We start from the raw sequence: 22493 nt of genomic DNA, 5'->3' as shown, positions 1-22493 counted from the left end.
TATGTTTCCAGCAGCTTTTCCTGCAGAGCTAAATGTGATTAAAATGACTGACAATCCTGTCAAATGGAGTATAATGCTGTGTGTACGTGCGTGCGTGCGTGCGTGTGTGTGTGTGTGTAAGTGTATGTCTATAAGGAATTTCTGTAATTAGCTCTGGGTGCTTTGGGATCTTTCTGAGTCTACAGCATGCCAAAATCTTCTCAAACAAGTCCTATTAAAGAAGAAGTGAAAAAAAGAGGGTGAGAGTTTATCGTCGTAATAACTGCAAGTACGTAAAATGGTTCTCAAGTAAAAATTTAAAAAGACCCAAAACATGTGTCACGATAAATGTTTCTAATGTTGTTGAATCCAGAAAACGTAACTCAATATGGTGTCTGCCTTAAAATTAAAAGAGTCATTTTTCATTTGATAATGTGCTGGTTAATACTAGAACATGATTGACCATTAGCTGGACAAGCCTGAAAAATACATTTTCCCAACATGATTCGAGCAATGCAGCATAACATTTTTAAAATAATAATAAAATAAACAGCATAAAGCAGTGTAAAAGTAGCTATCTTCACAGTCTTCTGAAGTTTACACTATAGTTTTCTGAGGAACAGACTGAACACCACCTGTGTATCCTCTACTGTACACATGTAAGAACTTGAGGAGAACTGGAAAAAAAAAACACCAGTTAATTAAGAAAACCTTATTGCCTGCAGGTTTTGAGAATCGAGAATCCCTTGCTTGCCTCAAACACAGAGAGAGAGAGAGAGAGAGAGAGAGAGAGAGAGAGAGAGAGAGAGAGAGAGAGAGAGAGAGAGAGAGAGAGAGAGAGAGAGAGAGAGAGAGAGAGAGAGAGAGAGAGAGAGACTTTGACTTTCATATACTTTTATTTTAAAAACATTATATTAAAAACACACATTTTTCCATTCTTTCCTTCCATTTGTTTGAAAACAAACAGAGTGTTCTGCATCATTTTTATTCTCTTTCCTTATTATTAAATAATAAATAATTTTATTATTAGATTTTTTTTAATTATTAAAAAAATAATGTGTACATTACATATACATATATACATATATATATATATATATATATATATATATATATATATATATAATATATATAATATATATATATATATATATATATATATATATATATATATATATATAAATTATGATTCCAACTACCATTAAATAGTGTGGTATCTTATTCAAACAATCACCTTAATATTCTTTTTCAACCAATAATATATTATATGTTTCAAAGAATCAACGTCATGAATTATGCGGCAAAACTTTGTGACCTGGTAGGCTGATAAAAACCGCTGCAATCCTGACTCCCAAAACCTGCCAACAGCATCCAGCCAATCACAACAGATTTCCTGCCAGCACTTTATTTCTGTGTTCAATATGCATCAGGCGGTCCGTGGGCTTTCCGTGAGCAATCGGGCATGCTGTCTGAGGCTGAGAATAACCACCTGAACGCTTCCTCTCATATTTGACAGCACTGAGCAAAGTGACATCTCTATAAAACCGTGTTTTGCAAGCAGGCTGCAGCAACTAAAATATTATCATAAGAGAATATGATATCATTAAATGACCTTATAATTATTCTTCTTGTATATTATGAAGAAGAAAAGCGTGAACCTTGGTAAGGACGTGCAGAGCTGCAGTCGTGGGAGTGACGGCACCACCTCCACCATACAGCCACTGCTCTTCACCCCCACCAGACCCTCCAGAAGACAGTCACTGCTCACCCCGAACACCGACGTGTGGTACCCTGCACAGCACACCATATTAGTCCAAATCATATTTAAAAATCTTGCATAACCACAGACCGCACTAACGATCTGAAGGCAATTAGAGCTCATTAAAGTCTTCCGAAACACACTCATGATTTGTAGACATTAAAAACTGCTGGAATGCCCATAAAGCAGGGATCAATGAGTTTATCCCATTTTAATGAGAGGATATTTAGCTGGTTTATTCAAGCAGAGAAACACTTTACTTGTTTTTCAGTTTGAGGCAGACTTGATTTCTGCATTATTACACCATTATGAACCAATGTTGAACAATAAATGTTCAGTAAAAACGAATTTCTCATTTGTTTACTTTCTTTTTTTTTTGCCTTCACTGGTGCGTTGATTTTGAAACACTAGAATACTGATGAATTCAAAAACAACTCCATTTACCTACTTTAATATTTACTTAATGTACTCAATATTTACTCAATAATATTCTCTGCCCATTATACTTTAACAAAAAAAAAGAAAAAAAAAAGGGTATACATATTCACAAGCCAATCAATTCCCAAATGATAAAAAATCATTATTTCCTCACTGAATATTGAGCTTCAGTTCTGATTAGAGATGTTAAACTGCAGTTTTGTGGTGTTGTAAACTCACCGTTGACGGTGATGTTCCCTGCGGTGCGTGGAACTCCAACCAGAGTCACCGGATACAGGCCAGACTCCGCTGGCAAAGACAGAGCGGCGGGAAGAGACTCGAAATCTACACCTGATGTCAACAGACCCTGAGGAACACAGTCAGAGTATATACTGCTCAATACACATTGGTAAATATAAAGTGGTAATGATATATATATATATATATATATATATAGACACACGCACACACATCGTGTTTATAAATGTGTAGAACGAGTAAATAATGACTACATTTTCATTAATTTTATTGTTCTCATTTTAATACCAATAAATAAATAAAACAAAACAGTATAAAATGAATCTAAATAAACTCTTTGATAACATCTAAATACAAAACAAATAAAAAAAACACAAATAAACAAATGAATAAATAAATACTAAGACTAATAAATAAATACTGGCAATGTGAGAAAAAAAGTCTGTATTATATTCTGTCATAGCTCAGTAGACTGTAAATATTAATGTATTGCTGCTGAGCACCTGAGGAATATAGTGTTTAATATGTTCTCTCTCTTGACTGGTTTTCTCACTAAAATGAAAAATCATTCAATCTACAAAAAGGGATGATTAACATAAACAGCACATGACACCTTCACAAGGCAGCAACTAAATCCTTCAACTTCAACTGAAAACATATATTTAACAAATACAGCAAAAAAGCAAAACTAAAATAAACACAATGGCACATTTTTTTGGCATTTTGTGAACCTCCTAACTGAGATTTTTTATGGCAGAATACACACGCTCTTGCTGTTTTACGCTTTTTTACTCCAGCTTTTGTCTTTGCGTTAAAGATAATAACACTAGAATAAAGAGATAAGACACCAATGCAGAATGAAAAGACAGAAATAGATCAATGAAAAAAACATGTGACAGACCAAGGTTTTTGCTCCTTTCCTTTTTTACTCCAAACATCATATAATCAATCATCCTGATATCAATCTGATATGGAGGAGATGAAATCACTCCCAGCATGCTCTCCCCATTACCCATGGAGAAAATTGCTCTTGTTCACAGAACTACAAAGAAAGGAACCAGCGTTCCCCGAATCACAGCGGCAGATGAGAGCGAGAGACAGAGACAGATTGAAAACCAGCCGTTTACTCCTCTGTCGTGGAGGTGAGGACCGACTATTACTACACCTCCAGAAGTCAAGCTGCTCTCCGAGGACAGTTTTCCCGCTTTCTATACACAAGACACCACTCAGACTCCATCAAATGTGCTTTATGGTTGTTGTTTTTTTGTTTTTTTACATATTATCCTGAATGAACCAATTAAACTCTGAACTCAACAGGAAAAGAATCAAGAAAGAGGATTTTCCATTTCTCCCGATATTCGGTCCGCTCCGTGTCCAACGTCTCTGTGACATGAAGCTTTTCAATCTATCCTAAGAGAACTTTAAAGTCCAGCCATTTTAGTCAAGCACTTTGGAATTACATTTCACAGCCAACATATTTCAGTGTCGAACTAAATATTTAATGAAAAAAAAAAAAAGATACTACATTTTATTTATCATCAGCTAATTTCCAGATCAAAGAGTGCACTAGGAGAGAGAGAGCAGCACCAGCACTGTAAGATCATTGAGTCTCATTACTATTAATGGAGATGATTGTGTTTTGAGCGTCTGCGAGTTTCCACTTCAGTTTCATTTGCTGCAGTTTGTGCTTTCTGAAGAGATCCTCAACTTCTCATCTGCGGAGATGCATGATTAAGTAGCGCTGTCATATCTGGCTATAACATTTCATATATAGCCTATAACAAGCTCTCATACGTTTATTTTTTAACATTTTGCGAGAAATAAAATTTGCATAGGCTATGTGGTTTCAAAAACCAGATGCATTTACACTTGTACAGTTTCATCTGGGATGTGTCTCAGACCACCTCCTGAAGTGGAGGATTTAAATCTGGCCTTTTTCCATTTGGATAGCTATCCGATCACTATCCGATCCGATCTCTGAACTAGATGCTATGAAAATCTCAAGAGCAACCCAAGTCAATTAAAAAACAGAGCATTCGGCTTTGTTGACATGTGACATTGTGGCGGTCAGTTGAGCAGCTTTGTAATGAAAACGCATTATAATGCAATTAAAGATATCTGCTTTTAGGTAGTCAAACCTTAATTAGCCATAGGCTACAATGACATGTTCCGCTCTGAAGGCTAGTTGTAAGAGGCTAACCTGTAAAACAGTTTACTATGTAAAACCTGCGGCTCATATTATATGGAGGTATTCACTATTGTATAAGCCGTATTTTGAAATAACTCATTTGCATTTCCTCCCTGAAAAGGTTAATTAGCTTGACAACTAATGCTAACGATCCGTTCTTTTCTGATCTGGATGTCTAACGGCTGATTTTCCTCAGCTGCTACAAAGACCCCGTGGAAATATTTGCTCTTTGTGTCTCTTTTTTCCCCGTTCCACCTGACAAAAATTATACAACCCATTTTCAAAAGCACTGTACCATAATCATACACTTAATTAAACCGAGAGCAGAGTCAAGAAAGATTTTCAAAGCCGTTTCATGAACTGAAGACATTTGCAATTAATATTTTATATGTAGCAAAACAGTTTTAATGCCTATATAAATAAATTAAATTACAAAATTAAAAATGAAACCCCTATGCCTAGTAGTAACAAAGATAAAACATATATATGTAATATATATGTAATATATATATATATATAATTATTTCCATTACACGAGAGTAGATGTTAAAACTTCATGCTGATTTGTACTCGGCTTTCGCCAAGATAATCACCAACTAAGACGTAGCTTTACAGTAACCTATGCTTCTCCATCCATTTACGCTTCTTTCCATCTAGTGACGTGAATCTTCTGTCTGGTGTTAATACAGTGTATTGCGCGTCAGCACACACAACGGCTGCAACCACAGTGCGGTCCCCCCATAACAACCCTCTGGATTGAGCTGAGTAAGGAACATCTCTAGGGTCTTCAAGTGGGCACCTTCCGTCCTCAGTGTTTCGTCGACTAGCCCACGACACCTCAAGAGGGCTCGACAGTGACTCTGGCGTCCCACAGTCACCCCCCTCCGTCCCCCACTCAACTCAGCCCAGCTTACTGACCTCTACTTCCCTCTTGCTGCTGAGACCTAACCACAATCTCACAATCTCTCCGCAACCCAACCATACGCGCCAAACGGTTTGACTAAGGCTGTCGAACCCCACTGGTGCGTTAATATGCAGTTTCAGTGGCAACGGTTCCGTATGGCATACCACCTACCGCAAAACACAATATCTGCCCAACCACCCGTCATTCACGAAATATACACAGGAACGTAATGACTGTAAATACTATACAACCTATACAAATAAACCAACAGTTGCTGCTGAGACCTAACCACAATCTCACCGCAACCCAACCATACGCGCCAACCCGTTGACTAAGGCTGTCGAGCCCCACTGGTGCGTTAATATGCAGTTTCAGTGGCAACGGTTCCGTATGGCATACCACCTACCGCAAAACACAATATCTGCCCAACCACCCGTCATTCACGCAATATACACAGGAACGTAATGACTGTAAATACTATACAACCTATACAAATAAACCAACAGACCTTTCAAGTTTTCAAGAATTCTACGAAACCGTAGCATGGCGGCCTGTACACAGCCAGCTAGAATCTTTCCGTCTCAACCACAGCCAGTTGCTGCTCCTTTCTGCTGCTTCAGATAAGTTCTTTACTGTACGACGCAACTCTTGGCCACTGAATCCGACGTCTCTGAGGAACCGGATTATTATTATAACCGAATTATATATATATATATATATATATATATATATATATATATATATATATATATATACACAGGTGCTGGTCAACGAATTAGAATTATTTTAAATAGTGCAATCATGAAATTCTTTGAATGCATTTTTTGTGCAGAAAGCAAATCAGGTGTTCACCGCACCTGTCCTACTCGTTAGACTAATCACAGAACTCGTTATCTGGAAAAAAATTTGCTCAGCTGAGCTTTCCAAAAGGCCCATTTAGGCCATTTAACTGTGACACTGTTGTTTTATTGAATTAGAATAATGGTGAAAGCGTTTCATTGAATTAGAATAAATGCTCAAATTTTTGTTTTCTGTGAAGAGTGTTCACTGTGCAGTATAAAGTCAGGGTTGAGTAGAATTTCTAAGTTGTAAAATCAATCATGGGTAAGCAGCGCGACCTCTCAACCGGAATAGTGGCTCAAATTCAAGCCCTTCGCCAACAAGGCTTGACCCAAACTAAAATTGCTGAGCAGCTCGGCATCAGCCAGTCTTCCGTCTGCAAAGCTCTCAAGAAAAACTGCAGCAAGCGCACCAACTGTTCCGGCGTCCGAAAAACTTCTGCTCGCGACAACAAACAGCTGAGAAAGATCGCAGTCAGCAACCGGTTCAAGTCCACTTCCGAGCTCACCGACTTGTGGAACAAGCAGACCGGCGCTGACGTCTCCAGATCAACCACTTACCGTCGTCTGCGCGAACTCGGCTTCAAATCTCGCGTTCCAGCAGTAAAACCGATGCTGAACAAGAAACAAATGGTGAAACGGCTGAAGTGGGCCAAAGAACACGGCGAGTGGACTGCTGAAGACTGGCAGAAAGTGGTCTTCAGTGACGAATCACGCTTCTGCATCTCCTTCGGTGACCAAGGTCCTCGTGTCTGGCGTCGTGGTGGCGAAACCTACAACCACGAGTGCGTGAAAAGATCCGTCAAGTTTCCCCAGAGCGTTATGGTCTGGGGATGCATGTCCGCTCGAGGTGTAGGGAAACTCTGCTTCCTCAAGAAGACTGTCAATGCTGCCGTACATCAAGATGTTCTGGAAACGTTCCTGATTCCGACTGTTGAGGAACAGTTCGGCGAAGAAGACTTCATATTTCAACAGGATCTTGCACCGGCTGATGCGGCAAAGTCGACCAAAGATTGGTTCACTAAAAAACAGCTTGAAGTTTTGGCATGGCCGGCCAACTCGCCTGACCTCAATGTCATTGAAAGCCTTTGGGCCATCGTCAAGCGGAAAATTCGCGACAGAAAGCCTACTACGCTGGACCAACTGAAGCAGAACATCGCCACTGCCTGGGAAGCTGTGAGTGCGGAAACTTGCGACAAGCTGGTCAAATCGATGCCGCGGAGACTTCAGGCAGTCATACAAGCCAAAGGGGCAGCCACAAAATACTGAGAAAGTGATGATTGTAATTATAATAAAAACGCTTTCACCATTATTCTAATTCAATAAAACAACAGTGTCACAGTTAAATGGCCTAAATGGGCCTTTTGGAAAGCTCAGCTGAGCAAATTTTTTTCCAGATAACGAGTTCTGTGATTAGTCTAACGAGTAGGACAGGTGCGGTGAACACCTGATTTGCTTTCTGCACAAAAAATGCATTCAAAGAATTTCATGATTGCACTATTTAAAATAATTCTAATTCGTTGACCAGCACCTGTATATATATATATATATATATATATATATATATATATATATATATATATATATATAATGTATATTTATATTATATATATATATATATATTTATATTATATATATATATATATATATATATATAAAATAAAAACAAATATTTTGTAAATATATTTTGTCATATCTTATCACTGTCAGGCAGAAACCAAGTATGTCCACAATCTCTATTTTTCAGGAAAGTGTAAAAAAAACTTTTTTTAAAATAAAAAATGTGTTGATATTGTGGCTTTATGTATTGCATGTGTCATTATATTAACAACATCAATGTGTGAACAACATTGTTTTGCCCGTCATTAAAACGGCCGCATTCAACGTACAGCCTATAAAGTTTATTGTAGCTACAGTATGTGCGTGTTCTTTTTTTTTTTTCAGTAATTTGGACAAAATCTCATGGTATAAAAGATGAAGTGCTACGCAGAATTATTAAAGACAGTATTGGCTATAACTCAATAACAAACGCTAGACTGTACTTACTCAAAGAACCAGTTCTTTATTTACCTTTGCTTTGCAAACAAGCAGAGACGGTCCAAAATGTGTGCGGCACTTCATTTAAGACTGAGCAGGGTGGAGTTATGAGGTTTTACCGACAGTTTACAGACAGACGTACATAGTCAGATCCTGAAAGAACAGACAGCATTGTGGTATATTTAATTAATTCTGTGCGGCCGCTGTAAGGTCAGCAGGAAAGTCACACTGGTTCATACTGGCACCATCCACGATGCCATCTGACACTGGTTGTGAGTTTTATAGGGCATCATGCTGACTCCATCTGGGGGCAGATCTGGGCATGTATGGAACAACACAACTCACCTTTTCACACATCTACACTAAAGCAAAAGCCTGGTGGGAAAGGACATGAAAAACCTTTGGATTGGCGTATAAGCTGTAGCTGGAGCCCACACCTGTGCCCTGAGTCTGTGGGGTGTCTATGGTCTAATGGTTATGGATCTGGGCTGCTAACATAAAGACAGTGGATTTAATCCAACAGTCACTGCAATCACAGACCTGTTCCGTCAATATTGTGCCCTTGAGAAAAGTGGCTATTCAGTTCCTTTGGGGAATACAAATATAGCATTGCTCTTAACCTCGGTGTACTGTCTACCTAGACAGCGTTAGGCATCACAGCTGTGAAATGTTGCAAAAATCCTAAGAATGCATTGCAGCAAGCTGAGTAATTCATCCTCTCCTCGGGTCATCGAGTGTTCATCGGAGTGGTCCAAGACCTCAGGACTTTTGTCGCACTTGAACCACGAACACACACAAAAGAAAAAAATTGACTGGATTCGAGGAGTTTATGTGGTTGTGATAAAAAAAAAAGTAACAAATCCTTCCCTTGCGGCTCAATTTGACCCCCTTAGGAATGAATGGTATGCATAGAAAAACCATGAATTCATGAAGAGTCATGAAATATCATGTTAAATTTTTTTTTTTTCAAAAGAAGTCAGCATAGACATCGAAATTGACCCAATGTGAGATATTTTGAGCTGATTTGAGCTGGTTATTGCATGTATTGGAGAGATATTTTGAAGTTGAAAGTATGTCAAGAATGTGCTTAAATTGTATTATTTAATCATAAAATATAGAAATTTAAAGGTACATAAAATAATAAAAAATCTCCCTTAAAAAAATGCCATTAAATCTTTTTTTAAAAATATTATAAAAATGAAATTATATAAGCTTTCTGGACAAAAAAAAAAAGTATCATTTTAGGATTCATGTCATTTTGACCCGTGAGGGAAGGATTTGTTACAGGATGCGAGGGAAGGATGAAGGTTAAAAGAAAATATTTGAATAACATAAAAAATAGAATATGTCATAAAAATATCTACAGTAAAACAAAATAAAATAATTACAAACAAAATGAAAGTAAATAAAAATACAAACTGAGGTGGCTCAATAGAAAGAATGGTTGCTAAAATTTTAAGATGCCTTATTATGCCCTAAAAAAGGAGCTCCGATGGAACACAAGAATGTGTTCTCCATGAACCGTCTCTTAAAAGGTAGAGAGCAGACAGAACTAGGAGAGCAGCATTTGATACACATTACCTTGGTTTCTTAGGAACAACTCCACATGGCTGGATTCAGGTAATTGGGTCTTCTATGAGTGGCCCATTATAGTGTCAGAAAGACACCGTAACCCCTCTCCCACATTCACACAAACTGTCTTTATCTCTTCAGTGTGATTCTGCCTCTATTCCCCTGTCATTATGATCAGGTCTTACTGACCAAAATGGCCCTTGAGCCACCAATAAGCAGCACCATCTCGTTTCAGCATTAACTCTAAAGTGCAGATAATATGTAAAGTGGAAAACACAAAAGATTTTTGGCAATGACATTTGCAAACACAATGATGACATCATGACCCCAACCACAGCCTTGTCAAAAAACACCATGTCCTGAGTAGGTGCAATGTACGTTTCCAGCACAAATTGTCCATTTTTATACACTTCAAAAAGAAGTATTCACAAATAAAATTTGCGTTTTCTCTGACAGTGATGATGTAAAATCTTGTTTTCTACCGTGATTAGGACTTTAGAATGTCAACCACAGGTTTTCTGAATCTTTACAAAAGCAATTAAACTAAAGAGCACATGCACTTAGCAAGCTAAATGTCTTTCCATATGAAGACGAAGAAGAGAGTGTGTATAAAGAGACTCCTTATCTCTTTTATTACCTTTCTCTCGTTATCAAATACAACAAAAAAAAAATATTTAAAGGGAAACTTGGCAACTCTAGCCATTTCTTCACTGATTATCACTTTTGTTGTCGCATGTTTTCTCAACGAGCTCCCCCTACAGCTGTGAGGCGTATATTTCACAACACTGTCGTATAAAAACTGACTTGCGGCCCCTCCTCCCCCTTTCTACCGCTGCTCATGTGCAGTTGTTATTATCGGAGCCGGCCAACTTTATCGTGTGGAGCTATGTCTACCGAGGTGGGTAATTCATCATACACATTGAGGGCGGCGTGTGTGTTTATGTCGAATTGCCGTAAAGCAGTTTGTGTTTCTCGCTCGTTCTCGCTTCTCACGAGACTTCCTATTTCCAACTTACCGAGACGTTAGTCCCCATGTTGCAAGGTTGGTTTTCCGCCTGGGAACGCTGGGGGGAGCGGGGAAAGTCACCATTCTCACCAGTACAGGTTATTAAACCATCCAAATGATTTATAAACGGTTTTATTACGTTGAAATAGTTGCCAAGTTCCCCTTTGTTTTTTTGTCTCAACCTGGATGAATTCTGTTTCACACTTTAGAAGGATAGATTGGATTAGAAAATATAGATGGATAGATGGATAAATGAAAGATGGATAGATGATAGATAGATAGATGATAGATAGAAAGATGGATACATGATAGATGGATAGATGATAAATGGATAAATGAAAGATGGATAGATGATAGATAGAAAGATAGATACATGATAGATGGATAGATGATGCAAGATACATGATAGATGGATAGATAGATGGATAGATGATAAATGATAGATGGATAATTGGTAGATGGATAGATGATAGATGGATAATTGGAAGATGGATAGATGGATAGATGATAGATGGATGATAGATAGATGGATAGATGATAGATGGATAATTGGAAGATGGATAGATGATAGATGGATGATGGATAGATGATAGATGAAAGATGGATAGATAATAGATGGATAATTAGTAGATGGATAGATGGATAGATGATAGATGGATGATAGATAGATGGATAGATGATAGATGATAGATGGATAATTGGTAGATGGATAGATGATAGATGATATATGGATAGAGAGATGATACAAGACACATGATAGATGGATAGATGACAGATGGATAGATGGGTGATAGATAGATGGATAGATGATAGATGGATAGATGATAGATGGTAGATGGATAGATGATAGATGGATAATTGGTAGATGGATAGATGATAGATGGATGATAGATAGATGGATAGATGATAGATGGATAGATGATAGATGGTAGATGGATAGATGATAGATGGATAATTGGTAGATGGATAGATGATAGATGGATGATAGATAGATGGATAGATGATAGATGGATAATTGGTAGATGGATAGATGATAGATGATATATGGATAGAGAGATGATACAAGACACATGATAGATGGATAGATGACAGATGGATAGATGATAGATGGATAATTGGTAGATGGATAGATGACAGATGGATAGATGATAGATGGATGATAGATAGATGACAGATGGATAGATGATAGATGGATGATAGATAGATGGATAGATGGATAGATGGTAGATGGATAGGTGATAGATGGATAATTGGTAGATGGATAGATGATAGATGGATAATTGGTAGATGGATAGATGATAGATGGATAATTGGTAGATGGATAGATGATAGATGGATAGATGGATAGATAGATGATACAAGATACATGATAGATGGATAGATGATAGATGGATATATGGATAGATGATAGATGGATAATTGGTAGATGGATAGATGATAGATGGATAGATGATAGATGGATATATGGATAGATGATAGATGGATAATTGGTAGATGGATAGATGATAGATGGATAGATGATAGATGGATATATGGATAGATGATAGATGGATAATTGGTAGATGGATAGATGATACATGATAGATGGATAATTGACCCTTCGCAAAGACCCGCCCCCCTTAGTTACTGTCGCTATGTCCGACAAGCTACGCCGCTCTCACGCACACACCATGTTCTCACGCAGTGAAAAATGACAGACAGACAGACAGACAGACAGACAGACAGACAGACAGATAGACAGATAGACAGATAGACAGATAGACAGATAGACAGATGGATAGATGGATAGATGGATAGATAGAGCTTACCATGTTCTCGACACGCAGCTCAAATGGCATCGGATTATAGACCATTAACTGCACCTCACACACATCGCCCTGAACCCACTGGAAATCTGCAACACACACACATAAACATTTACGAAAAGCTGCATGCTATATCAATGCATAAAGACAGAAAAACATTTAGCTTCTAAACATATGAAGATTCATTGATGTTGACAGGCCTGATCAATGTGTTTGCATGAATTGCTCTATAAATCTGTCCAAACCGAATAGCCAGAGGCGATTGTAAATATTTAATTCCACTTGGGAGAGCAATAAGATGACCTGATATGACATTTACATTTATGCATTTGGCAGATGCTTTCATCCATCTGCATTCCAGGTATAAACTGCGGGAATCATACACCTGAATTCTGCTCTCTGCATAAACCCTTCAGAACTGAAAGTTAGCAGACTACATTTCACTGCTGAGCTTTTCCATTAATCCAGAGACGGAGTCTTATACTGATTAAGCTTTTCCAAACAATGGCCCCTCGTTCCCTCGGGAGGAGATATATTCACTGTATTATCTACAGTATGCTCGCAGATTTCACGCTCAAATTAACCAGAGCCCCGTCTCACACTAATAATCATCCGCCGCTGAAGGCCATATGGAGTTTAGAACGCATGAATTATTTTCAAACAGTATCTATTCTTGTCGGTTTCCTCTGCAATTTTGTTATTGTTGACATTTCTCATGAATTCCGATCTGAATATTTACACCTTAAAAAAAAACGGTTGTCATTGTGAGATGCCTAACATGCTGGAGAGTTTCAAACTGCACAAATTACATTAATAAAAGGAGACATAATATATAGACAGTTCAAATCATTTTGAGGTTGAATTAAAAATAACTACACAAGGGATAATGTACAATCACATGGTAATTGCACAAAAAAACAGATAGGAAAATTACTTTGTACATCATCCAGAATTTTATATAGCTACTGAATAAGTAAATAATAGACATGAAATACTAATTTAAGTTTAAATTATTTATGTGAGAAGAAAGATAAATCGTGATGTATGTGTAGAATAAAGTAACTAAAATTAAAATTTAATAGAATTAAATATGTAAATAAAAGTAAAAATGAATACAATTAGTTAATCAACAAACAAGTACATTTAAGAAAATAAATATGAATACTTGAAATAAATATGAATCATCAAATACATTTTTTTATAAATAAATAAAATTATAAATAATTTTACAAATTAGTTCGTAAATAAATAAATGTATAAATACATAAGATACACATATTCATACATAAATATCATCAGTGTGTGAGAAATAATGGGCATCCCTTTGTTATAAAATATAAAATGTATGAACTCAGGGCGGATATTTCAAAGTCTCCCCAAACCCAAGTCATCCTGTATGTTTCCACTTCCATCAGGAATCTAATAATCCATTCCAAACAGGAGCATAAATCCAGTGTGAACGTACTGTAGGGCAACACTGAACGGACGCCAGGCTTCACTCCTGAGGGAAATTAAAGCGAGGGTGAAAAAGGAGCTTCTTTAGATGCTGGGAAAAGCAGTGTGGGAGATACTTTTCCTTCAGACGAGCGCATCAGAAGACAGCACAGACCTGTGGAATGATGAGAAGGGGACGGGACAGGCCAGGCCAGGCCAATTAAATATAACATCCTACTTAAGGAAGAAGCCCATGGGGCGGATTAAGCATTTGATTTGAGCTGTATGGCATAGAAAGGCCCTGTGAACTGCTGAGGAGGAGGTGAGGAGCATTATGGGTGGCTTATGGAGACCAGAGCCTCTGAGGATGTGAACGGAGCCAAAGCAATGAGAGACAGACAAACCACAGCTTTAAGTCATCACGAAACACCGGTCGCATTTCATTTTATCTCTGTAATGAGACGTGAAAAGAAAAGGCTAAATACTTTCTCAATGTTGGTTAATATTAACATTATAGCTTGTTCGACGGTGGTGGAATAAACTGAAAAGGAAAATCATTGTTTTGGCCAGTGTTCAGTTTAGTCAATACATATTTCCATTTGTTTCTCTTTTATGCCACAGAGAGAAGTGGGCAGTGAATAGGAAATAAAGATGCCCTCCGAACTCAACTTTCCACCTCAGTTACTAGATCTCGCTCTTCACAGGAGGATCTTAAGGAGACACTGCCCTGAAGCTTTATCAGACATTATACATGCTCCAACTATGCATGAAACATGCATAGAAAATGAGTGGAATGGAGATGGATGAAATAGATACATATATTTATACAAACACACACACAAATAAAAAAGTCTTTTTTTGTTGTCTCCTATGCTCACCAACAAACAAAAAAAACTTTAAAAATAAGTGATATTCTTAAACATAAATGCAATATAAAAGAACTGTTGTCTATTTTAATATATTTAAAATGTCTTTCATTCCTGTGATGGCATTGTTAATGATTTTCAGCATTATTACACCAGTCTTCAGTGTCACATAATCCTTCAGAAATCATTCTAATATGATGATATGCTGCTCAAGAAACAATTATTATCATCATTAATGCTGCTTCAAAAATGTAAAAAGTATTTATTTGAAATAGAAATCTGATAAATGTCTTTACTTTCCCTTTTTATCAATTTAATGCATCATTGCTAAATAGAAGTATTTTTTTAAGTCTTACTGACCCAAAACTTTTGAATGGTGGTATATAGATAAATCAAAATGTACAAAACAACAATTACATAAAAATAAATAAATTGGGGGTTTTATAAAAAAGAAATAAAGAATAGAATATCATAAAGAATACCGGGTGGACTCTTAGCTTGGGCCAGTAAGAAACAACATTGCAAATCATAGCAACGCCCTAGCAACCACCTAAAACACATTAGAGATTCTCTATAGCAATGCCCTGGCAACCAAAAACAACACTGAGACATGATGATGGAGAGTTCTGCATGGAAAAACACCTTAAGAACATCTCCAGAACACAATTAAAAAGTTCATGATTTTATGAATCAGAAATGTATTGAATTGTGAAAACCAGCCCAACCAGTATGTAGCCCGACCATACTAAATGATGACATCATTTAATGGAGAAAATGATGACCATTTTAATTTGTTATCCCTGTAAAATTATCCATATAACATGTACGCTCTAAGCAATCCATTAGGTTTGACGAAAGACTACCAAAACAAAACATGCAGACGCACAAGCACACACTCTGCATTAGCGTTTCTCCACAGTGACTCACACACTGGAGGATGACAGGAAACCCTGCTCAAGTGAAGCTGACTCGCCTCTTCAAACGAAACCTCCACAGAGATCTATGCTGTTCTGCTCTCCTGAGTGACTCACATCATGTTCTCCAAACCACAAAAGCAGTTTACTATTTACTGTAACGCAGCACTCGGTGTATGAGCGCATGCTACAAGTGGAGTCAAATATAGTTTATTTTTAAAATATAAGCTGGTAGTGATGTTTTAACACTCAGAAGCCAACAAATGAGATTTTTTTACACTGCACTCTGTTGTTCATAATAAAATACTTGCTTACTGAATAATGTACTGTACATACTGTATATACTGTACTCTACCTACTAAAAATATAACATGTAAAAAAAAAAACTAAAATGCCAGCCGCTTCAAAAGTTAAACAAAGTCATGGAGACGCTGCAACACATATTACCATAAGCTGATGTTATCAGGGCACGTTTTCTTATATTTTCGAATATTTCAAAAGAGAATAGTGATGAATCTGAATATTTCACCGCAAAAACAAACAGAAAAATAAAAACGGTTTGCATTAATGCAATAAAGTATTTACAATTCTTGGAATTGCATTGTGACATTTTCAGGATATTTAAGCATTTTACTACCCAATTATCATTGCAATAATTGGCCTAATTTTAAATGATAAATCTCATTGCATTCTCTTAATTATTTTTACTTTTTTACTGTATTACATTTAAAACACTGTTATGTAAAATATGTTTAATTAAAATGCCATATAAGAAATGCCAGCATAATTAATAAATGCTTTAAAAGACTATTTTGAATCCTAATAATGACAAATGGGGAGACGAACTAGTTTAATCGTCGTGTAAATATCACACCGCAAAATATATTTTTTCTTTTCTAAATGCACAATATAATTTATTTAGGTTTTTATATGTAAAACGGGACCTGGAAAGCACTTGATTTGAAAATTAACATAGAGATTAAATATTTTTATGTCAACAACAACAACAAAGCCGCTTATGGTTTGACTTCGGCAATGATACAAACATCATTTGTAATTATGGTAATTTCAATTAAACGTGAATAGCATAATTTATATATGCACTGCTGTTGTTTTGCATGCACAATTTTGTTTAAAATGTCTGCAGTCTGATCAAATAATGCAATAAAATAGCTCAAGTTGAGAGCACTGCATTTTGGGATAAATACCTAAAATTTTGGAAAAGTGTCGTAGGTCAAACAGAAAATACAAAACGTAAATTAAACACTTTTTTTGTTTTGTTTTAAGTAGTTTGATATTCCCAAAATGCCTCGGGTCATTCAATTGCAAATGTTAGATCAGACTAATTAGAAAGCCAACATTAGATGTTTCAGTGCTAAAATCTCTCTTTATAACAACCTGTGGTTTTTAAGTGTGTGTCCAGCAGGACAGCAGTCATTACATCCCCACAGTGTCCTCGTCCAATGCAGCTTGGCAAACAGGGATTGCGGGTCTGCTGTGGACATCTGCTGGTGAGAGAGCTAGTGGACGCACGCTCCATCCCACATACACAAACACGTCAAATATTTGCCCTTTTGAGCGTGGCTCCGCGATAAACCACCCTAAGTGGTGTTGAGACCTGGCAGGTGAAGACACATACAGACCGAGCCACGAACACAGACGGTGTCATCAGGACAGGATGGATGCACCTGTCAGTGTCTCTGAATCCCATCTGCAGGGGTCAGGAAGCTCCCGGGGCTTTTACAGTGTGTGGGGAATGCAGGAAAAGCTTTGAAAAGCTGCTCCATCTGTTCACTAACAAGCACCTTTTTCACACGGGTAGCGAGGCTGGCTGGACTCCCCAGCTACGACGGCAGATCTGGGGAAGCGAGAGTTTTGGGAGGATGAGAACTCCTCGTGTGGGAACTCCTGCAGGTCATAACAAATGTTAACGAGAGATGAATTGGCTCGTTAGAGAGTGCTGATTATCAGCACAAGCACAGCGTGTGTGCAGCTGTTCTCACCCACACGACACACACACACACACCCAGAGAGCACTCATAAACGCATGCACGATATGAAATATAAATGAATTGAAATGACCAATAACAGTCGTTATCATATTAATTCCTGAATCATAGTGCTGCTTATTATTAAAATAGATTAAAAAGAGAAAGAAAAAAACAACTGCATGCCTATGCTTATAACCATCTTCTATAATCATATTTATTTTTTAGCCGTTTAAAAAATAAATAACTTAAATATATATATATATATATATATATATATATATATATATATATATATATATATATATTAAAATATAAAAACCTGTATTTTAAAATATAAAAATCATGTATTTTAAAAAAAATGTGTTTACACAAAAAATTATTTAAAATACATGATTTTACATAAATACTCACAAATATAAAATACATATAAATATTTTAAATGAATAGATTTAAAAATAAATTAACGATAAATAAATCAACAATTTAAAATAAACAAGGACTTAAAATGAAAACATTATTTAAAAAGAAAATAAATTATGATTTAAATATAAATAAATAAATGATAAAAGATAATTGTTAAAACAAACAAATTAATAAAGAAAGAATTTAAAATAAATAAGGGTTTAAGATGAATTGATTTTGAATAAACAAATACATATAACAATTTAAAATAAGAACTTGAAATACATAAATGATGTAAAATATAATTCAATAAATTATTCAAATAAAATAAAATCTCAGTTAAAGCCTTGTGTGCATGGTGAATGTTGTAGAGCATAAGGGCTTTGCATATATCGAATTGATAAAATTTACATATTGCAATATGCATATCCCAATGGCTCACAATAACGGGGGTCATGAACAAAAGACAAAATGAAAATCACACACCGCTCTTGACTGAAAAACTTTTGTAGCTTTAATAAGAATCAGTATTTATTTAATTTATAAAGTGAATACTAAGCAGAGTTTTATTTTTACATTTGATTATTCAGTTTCTGTTGTTAAATAAACTAATGTAGGCCTACCTGAAACCTAAACCCCCCGGTTACACTGATGTTAAAATGACAATTACTTCTTATGATACAGTAAAACAATGCTGTTCACTTTCAGAAGTTATAGGGATGCTTTCTTCTGACAAAAAAAAGATGTAGCTTATATAATTTTAAATATAATTTAAGTTTATTTTACACTAAGCATTGTCGCATCACATATCAAATATGGCATTATTTAATGAGTTATTGCATATTGCTTTTTAATTCAATATCGTGCATCCCTATAGAGCATCATATCTAGCTCAACAATCTTCAAAAGGATGAAAAAACCTGTTTCCACTGATACGGCCTCTTTAATTTGTCAATCTTCCTGAAGCTGGACTGCTTTTACAAACCACTGAAACACCATCAGGCCGGGAGGCCGCCTGAGACAAAGTCCTGATAAAGATGTTAAAGAGTGTTTAATGCCTCATTACGTGCATAATGGAGGAGGAGAGATCCCCCTCTCCCTGCAATAGCCATCCGTTCAGGAGCCGGGATAAAGCGCTCTCCTCCTGCTGTTCTTCTGGAAGGCACACAACTCCAGACACCTGCACCGCTTTAAGATCCTTCAGAAAACCCTATGAGATGTGTCTCACTTCTGATAAAACCACAAAAACTCCATTCTGCAGAACGTTTTAAATAAATGAACCCCCTCAACAGCTCTGCTTCCAGTTAACTAAAATAATTATTAGTTAGTGGCCTCAAAGTATTAAACACTTGAACCTGAATGTCATTGCATTAGATAAAGAAAATGTAAAAAAAAACATAACACATGAATGCTTTTTCAACAAAAAATTTCTGTATTAGTGATGTTTGCTATAGGTTTTAAATGATAACACAACAGATGTCGTGTGAACATGAGGAGAACTAACTTAATACATCCACCAATTATCATCAAAACCCCAGCTGATTAAAAGACAGTGAGCAAAAATTGACGAAGAGAAGTGAAGTTAGTGAAGATCTAGAATTTAGTTTGCAGGTAACTTTTTGATATCTTATATCTAGGGAAATGACAGTCATGTTCAAATAGTTTTTGGGCTCACTGTATCAGTTTCCTGAAAGTTACACCAGCACGGCTGATTGAGTTCATGAACTGATAGTGCCGACAGCATCCACGGTGGATCAACACGCCTAAAGCTGATAAACAATCATCTCACTCGAAGGAAACCTGCATAAAATGCTAGATTAAACACTAACACTTTTAATTAAAGGGAACCTATTATGTAAAATGTTTAAACATAAATGTGTGTCGACAGTGCGTATACACAACCAATGTTAAAAATACACCCACTCCTTTTTTTTTTTATTCCCATAAATCATAAGCAGTGTCTCAGAATAAGCCGTTTGCAGTTTCTATACAATGTGACGTCACAATGCACAGGCCCCGCCCACAACTGCAACGGAATCTGCCCCATTAGCATAGCTCCGCCCCTCATGGAGCTGTACACAGTCCACCATTTTGATCTCCTCACCAGAGCATTGAACAGCAGCATTCAAAAATAGAAATGTATTCTTATTAAAGCTACTAAAGTTATTCAATCAAGAGCAGTGAGTGATTTTTAGTTTTTCTTTTGTTGTTTGGTTCATATTAACAGCATATTTAGCAGTAGGTACTGTATATTACGCTGCTTTCACTTTAATACACAGATCTAATATACACATGCGATTTCTTGACTTGCTATTTACATTCAAAGGCATAACAGTCTACGTTTATGTGAACTTTGTGTGTTTTGGACAACCTTGTGTGTATTTAACAGATTAAGCGCAATAAGACGTGAAAGAGAGCTTAGTTTAATACTCAAGCTTCATGCAACAATTTCAAAACCTAACAAAAGCACAATCAAAATCAAATCCCACCCTAAAATATTTCTAGCTCAACATTCTGTTTCCCTCGCATAATGAATCCTGTTGTCATTAATGGAACCTTGAGGAAAGCAGACAGGAGATTTAACAAGAGGAAAACACATTAATGAACACTATTTTCCGGTTTCACAGACAGGGTTTAAGTCTAGTCCCAGACTAAAATGAACTGATATATCTTAAAATACGTCAGTGCAATTGTTTTGTCTCAAAATGCACACCAGTAATGTTTTTTTTTTTCTAAGGCACGTTTCTAATAGCTACTTAAATGTCCTAATTAAACTAAGGCTTACTCTTGGCTTAATCTAAGCCTTGTCTGTGAAACTGGGCCTATATTTATTGCCTGAATGTATACAAATCTGCCAAATGCGACTATGAGGCATGAAGATCTTAAAATTATAAACACCACGATTTTCTGCAAAGCTGCTTAAAGATTGTGTAATGTGAAAAGTGCTATTGAAATAAATTTGAATTGACAATTTCAAATAGCTATTGATCAATGATGTTAATACATCCTTTATAATGTGAGCCCATCGTCTAGTATGGATGGATGGATGGATGAATGGACGGATAGCTTTACCACAGAAGCAGTTCAGATCAGATTGTACAGAATAACTCAGAAAAGAACCCGGGGTCATAGATGTCACAGAGATAATTACACAGGCCTGCTGTACTTTAAATCATAGTTTTTGCTGCCACTATAGTTTAAAGCGGATGAGAGTTTCTTATTTAAATACTTTCTCAAATCTAGTTTAATGTGCAAATAAAAGCCCTTCATAGGATCAATTAGGCATCCTGAAGAGTGTAAACATCCCCACATATGAACGTGCATATTCCCCTACTACTGTATATAATACGCAAAAAGCAAGATGATACATAAGTTGAATGTCCAAATAAACAGAATTCATAAGAAGTAGACCCAGATCACCTGATGATGGGCTCAAATGCACAAATAGCTTATTCCATTTGCATTTCATATTATAGCCTGCGGTTCGATGTGAAAATAGAGACTCATAACCATCTCTTCAAAGCAATTAATAATTAAGGAAAATTCCCATTTGTACTTGTTTGTTTTTTTTTTGTTTTTTTTGTTTTTCGAATGATGAGCCCCTTGGATGAACAAACTAGATTTTTACTTGATCAGGGAATCTTTAAATGCAGCTTGCTTGTTTTCATCTCTGAATGTGCCGTTTAAAATTGCGGTTGGGAGTTTTGTTAATAGCAGCCTTGAGGTGAGAGAAGAATTGTTTGGCTCATAACCAGCAGTTTTACAGCCATTGCGTACAGAGAAGCTCCTTTTGGAAAGAATATTAAATATTCAGATGTGCTGGCTTGCATCAGAGCGGAGATCTCTGTGGTGTAATCAGAGACTCACAATCAAAATCAGAATCACTCAGAATTATGTTACCGACAGTTTGGATGGGTCAAGATGGTAGACAAATGTGTTTACAAACTAATAAATATCTCTCTCTCGCTCTCTATTATATATATATATATATATATATATATATATATATATATATATATATACATATACATATATATACATATATATACATACACATACATAAATCCTTCAGGTCCTGTGAATTATTTTGTCTTTTGGGAAATTTGTCTTCCAGGAAACATG

At 36.3% G+C, this 22493-nt stretch overlaps 1 protein-coding gene across 2 annotated transcripts in view; it reads right to left on the bottom strand.

The window, feature by feature from the left end:
* trappc9 (trafficking protein particle complex subunit 9) overlaps nucleotides 1-22493 on the bottom strand; it is a 223808-nt gene that overhangs the window by 151953 nt on the left and 49362 nt on the right. For both annotated transcript variants that reach the window (XM_077194949.1, XM_077194950.1), the window contains 3 exons: nucleotides 12768-12853; nucleotides 2396-2522; nucleotides 1638-1770 (listed from right to left, as the gene is read on the bottom strand). In XM_077194949.1, coding sequence (XP_077051064.1) covers nucleotides 1638-1770; nucleotides 2396-2522; nucleotides 12768-12853 — 346 coding nt within the window. The remainder of the gene's footprint in view (nucleotides 1-1637; nucleotides 1771-2395; nucleotides 2523-12767; nucleotides 12854-22493) is intronic.

This window comes from Siphateles boraxobius, unplaced genomic scaffold (genome assembly GCF_051911475.1).
Source record: "Siphateles boraxobius isolate OS27281-9 unplaced genomic scaffold, OSU_SipBor_1 33, whole genome shotgun sequence".
Lineage (NCBI taxonomy): Eukaryota > Metazoa > Chordata > Actinopteri > Cypriniformes > Leuciscidae > Siphateles > Siphateles boraxobius.
Note: the sequence above shows the minus strand (reverse complement) of the source record. Positions and strands in the feature narration are given on the sequence as shown.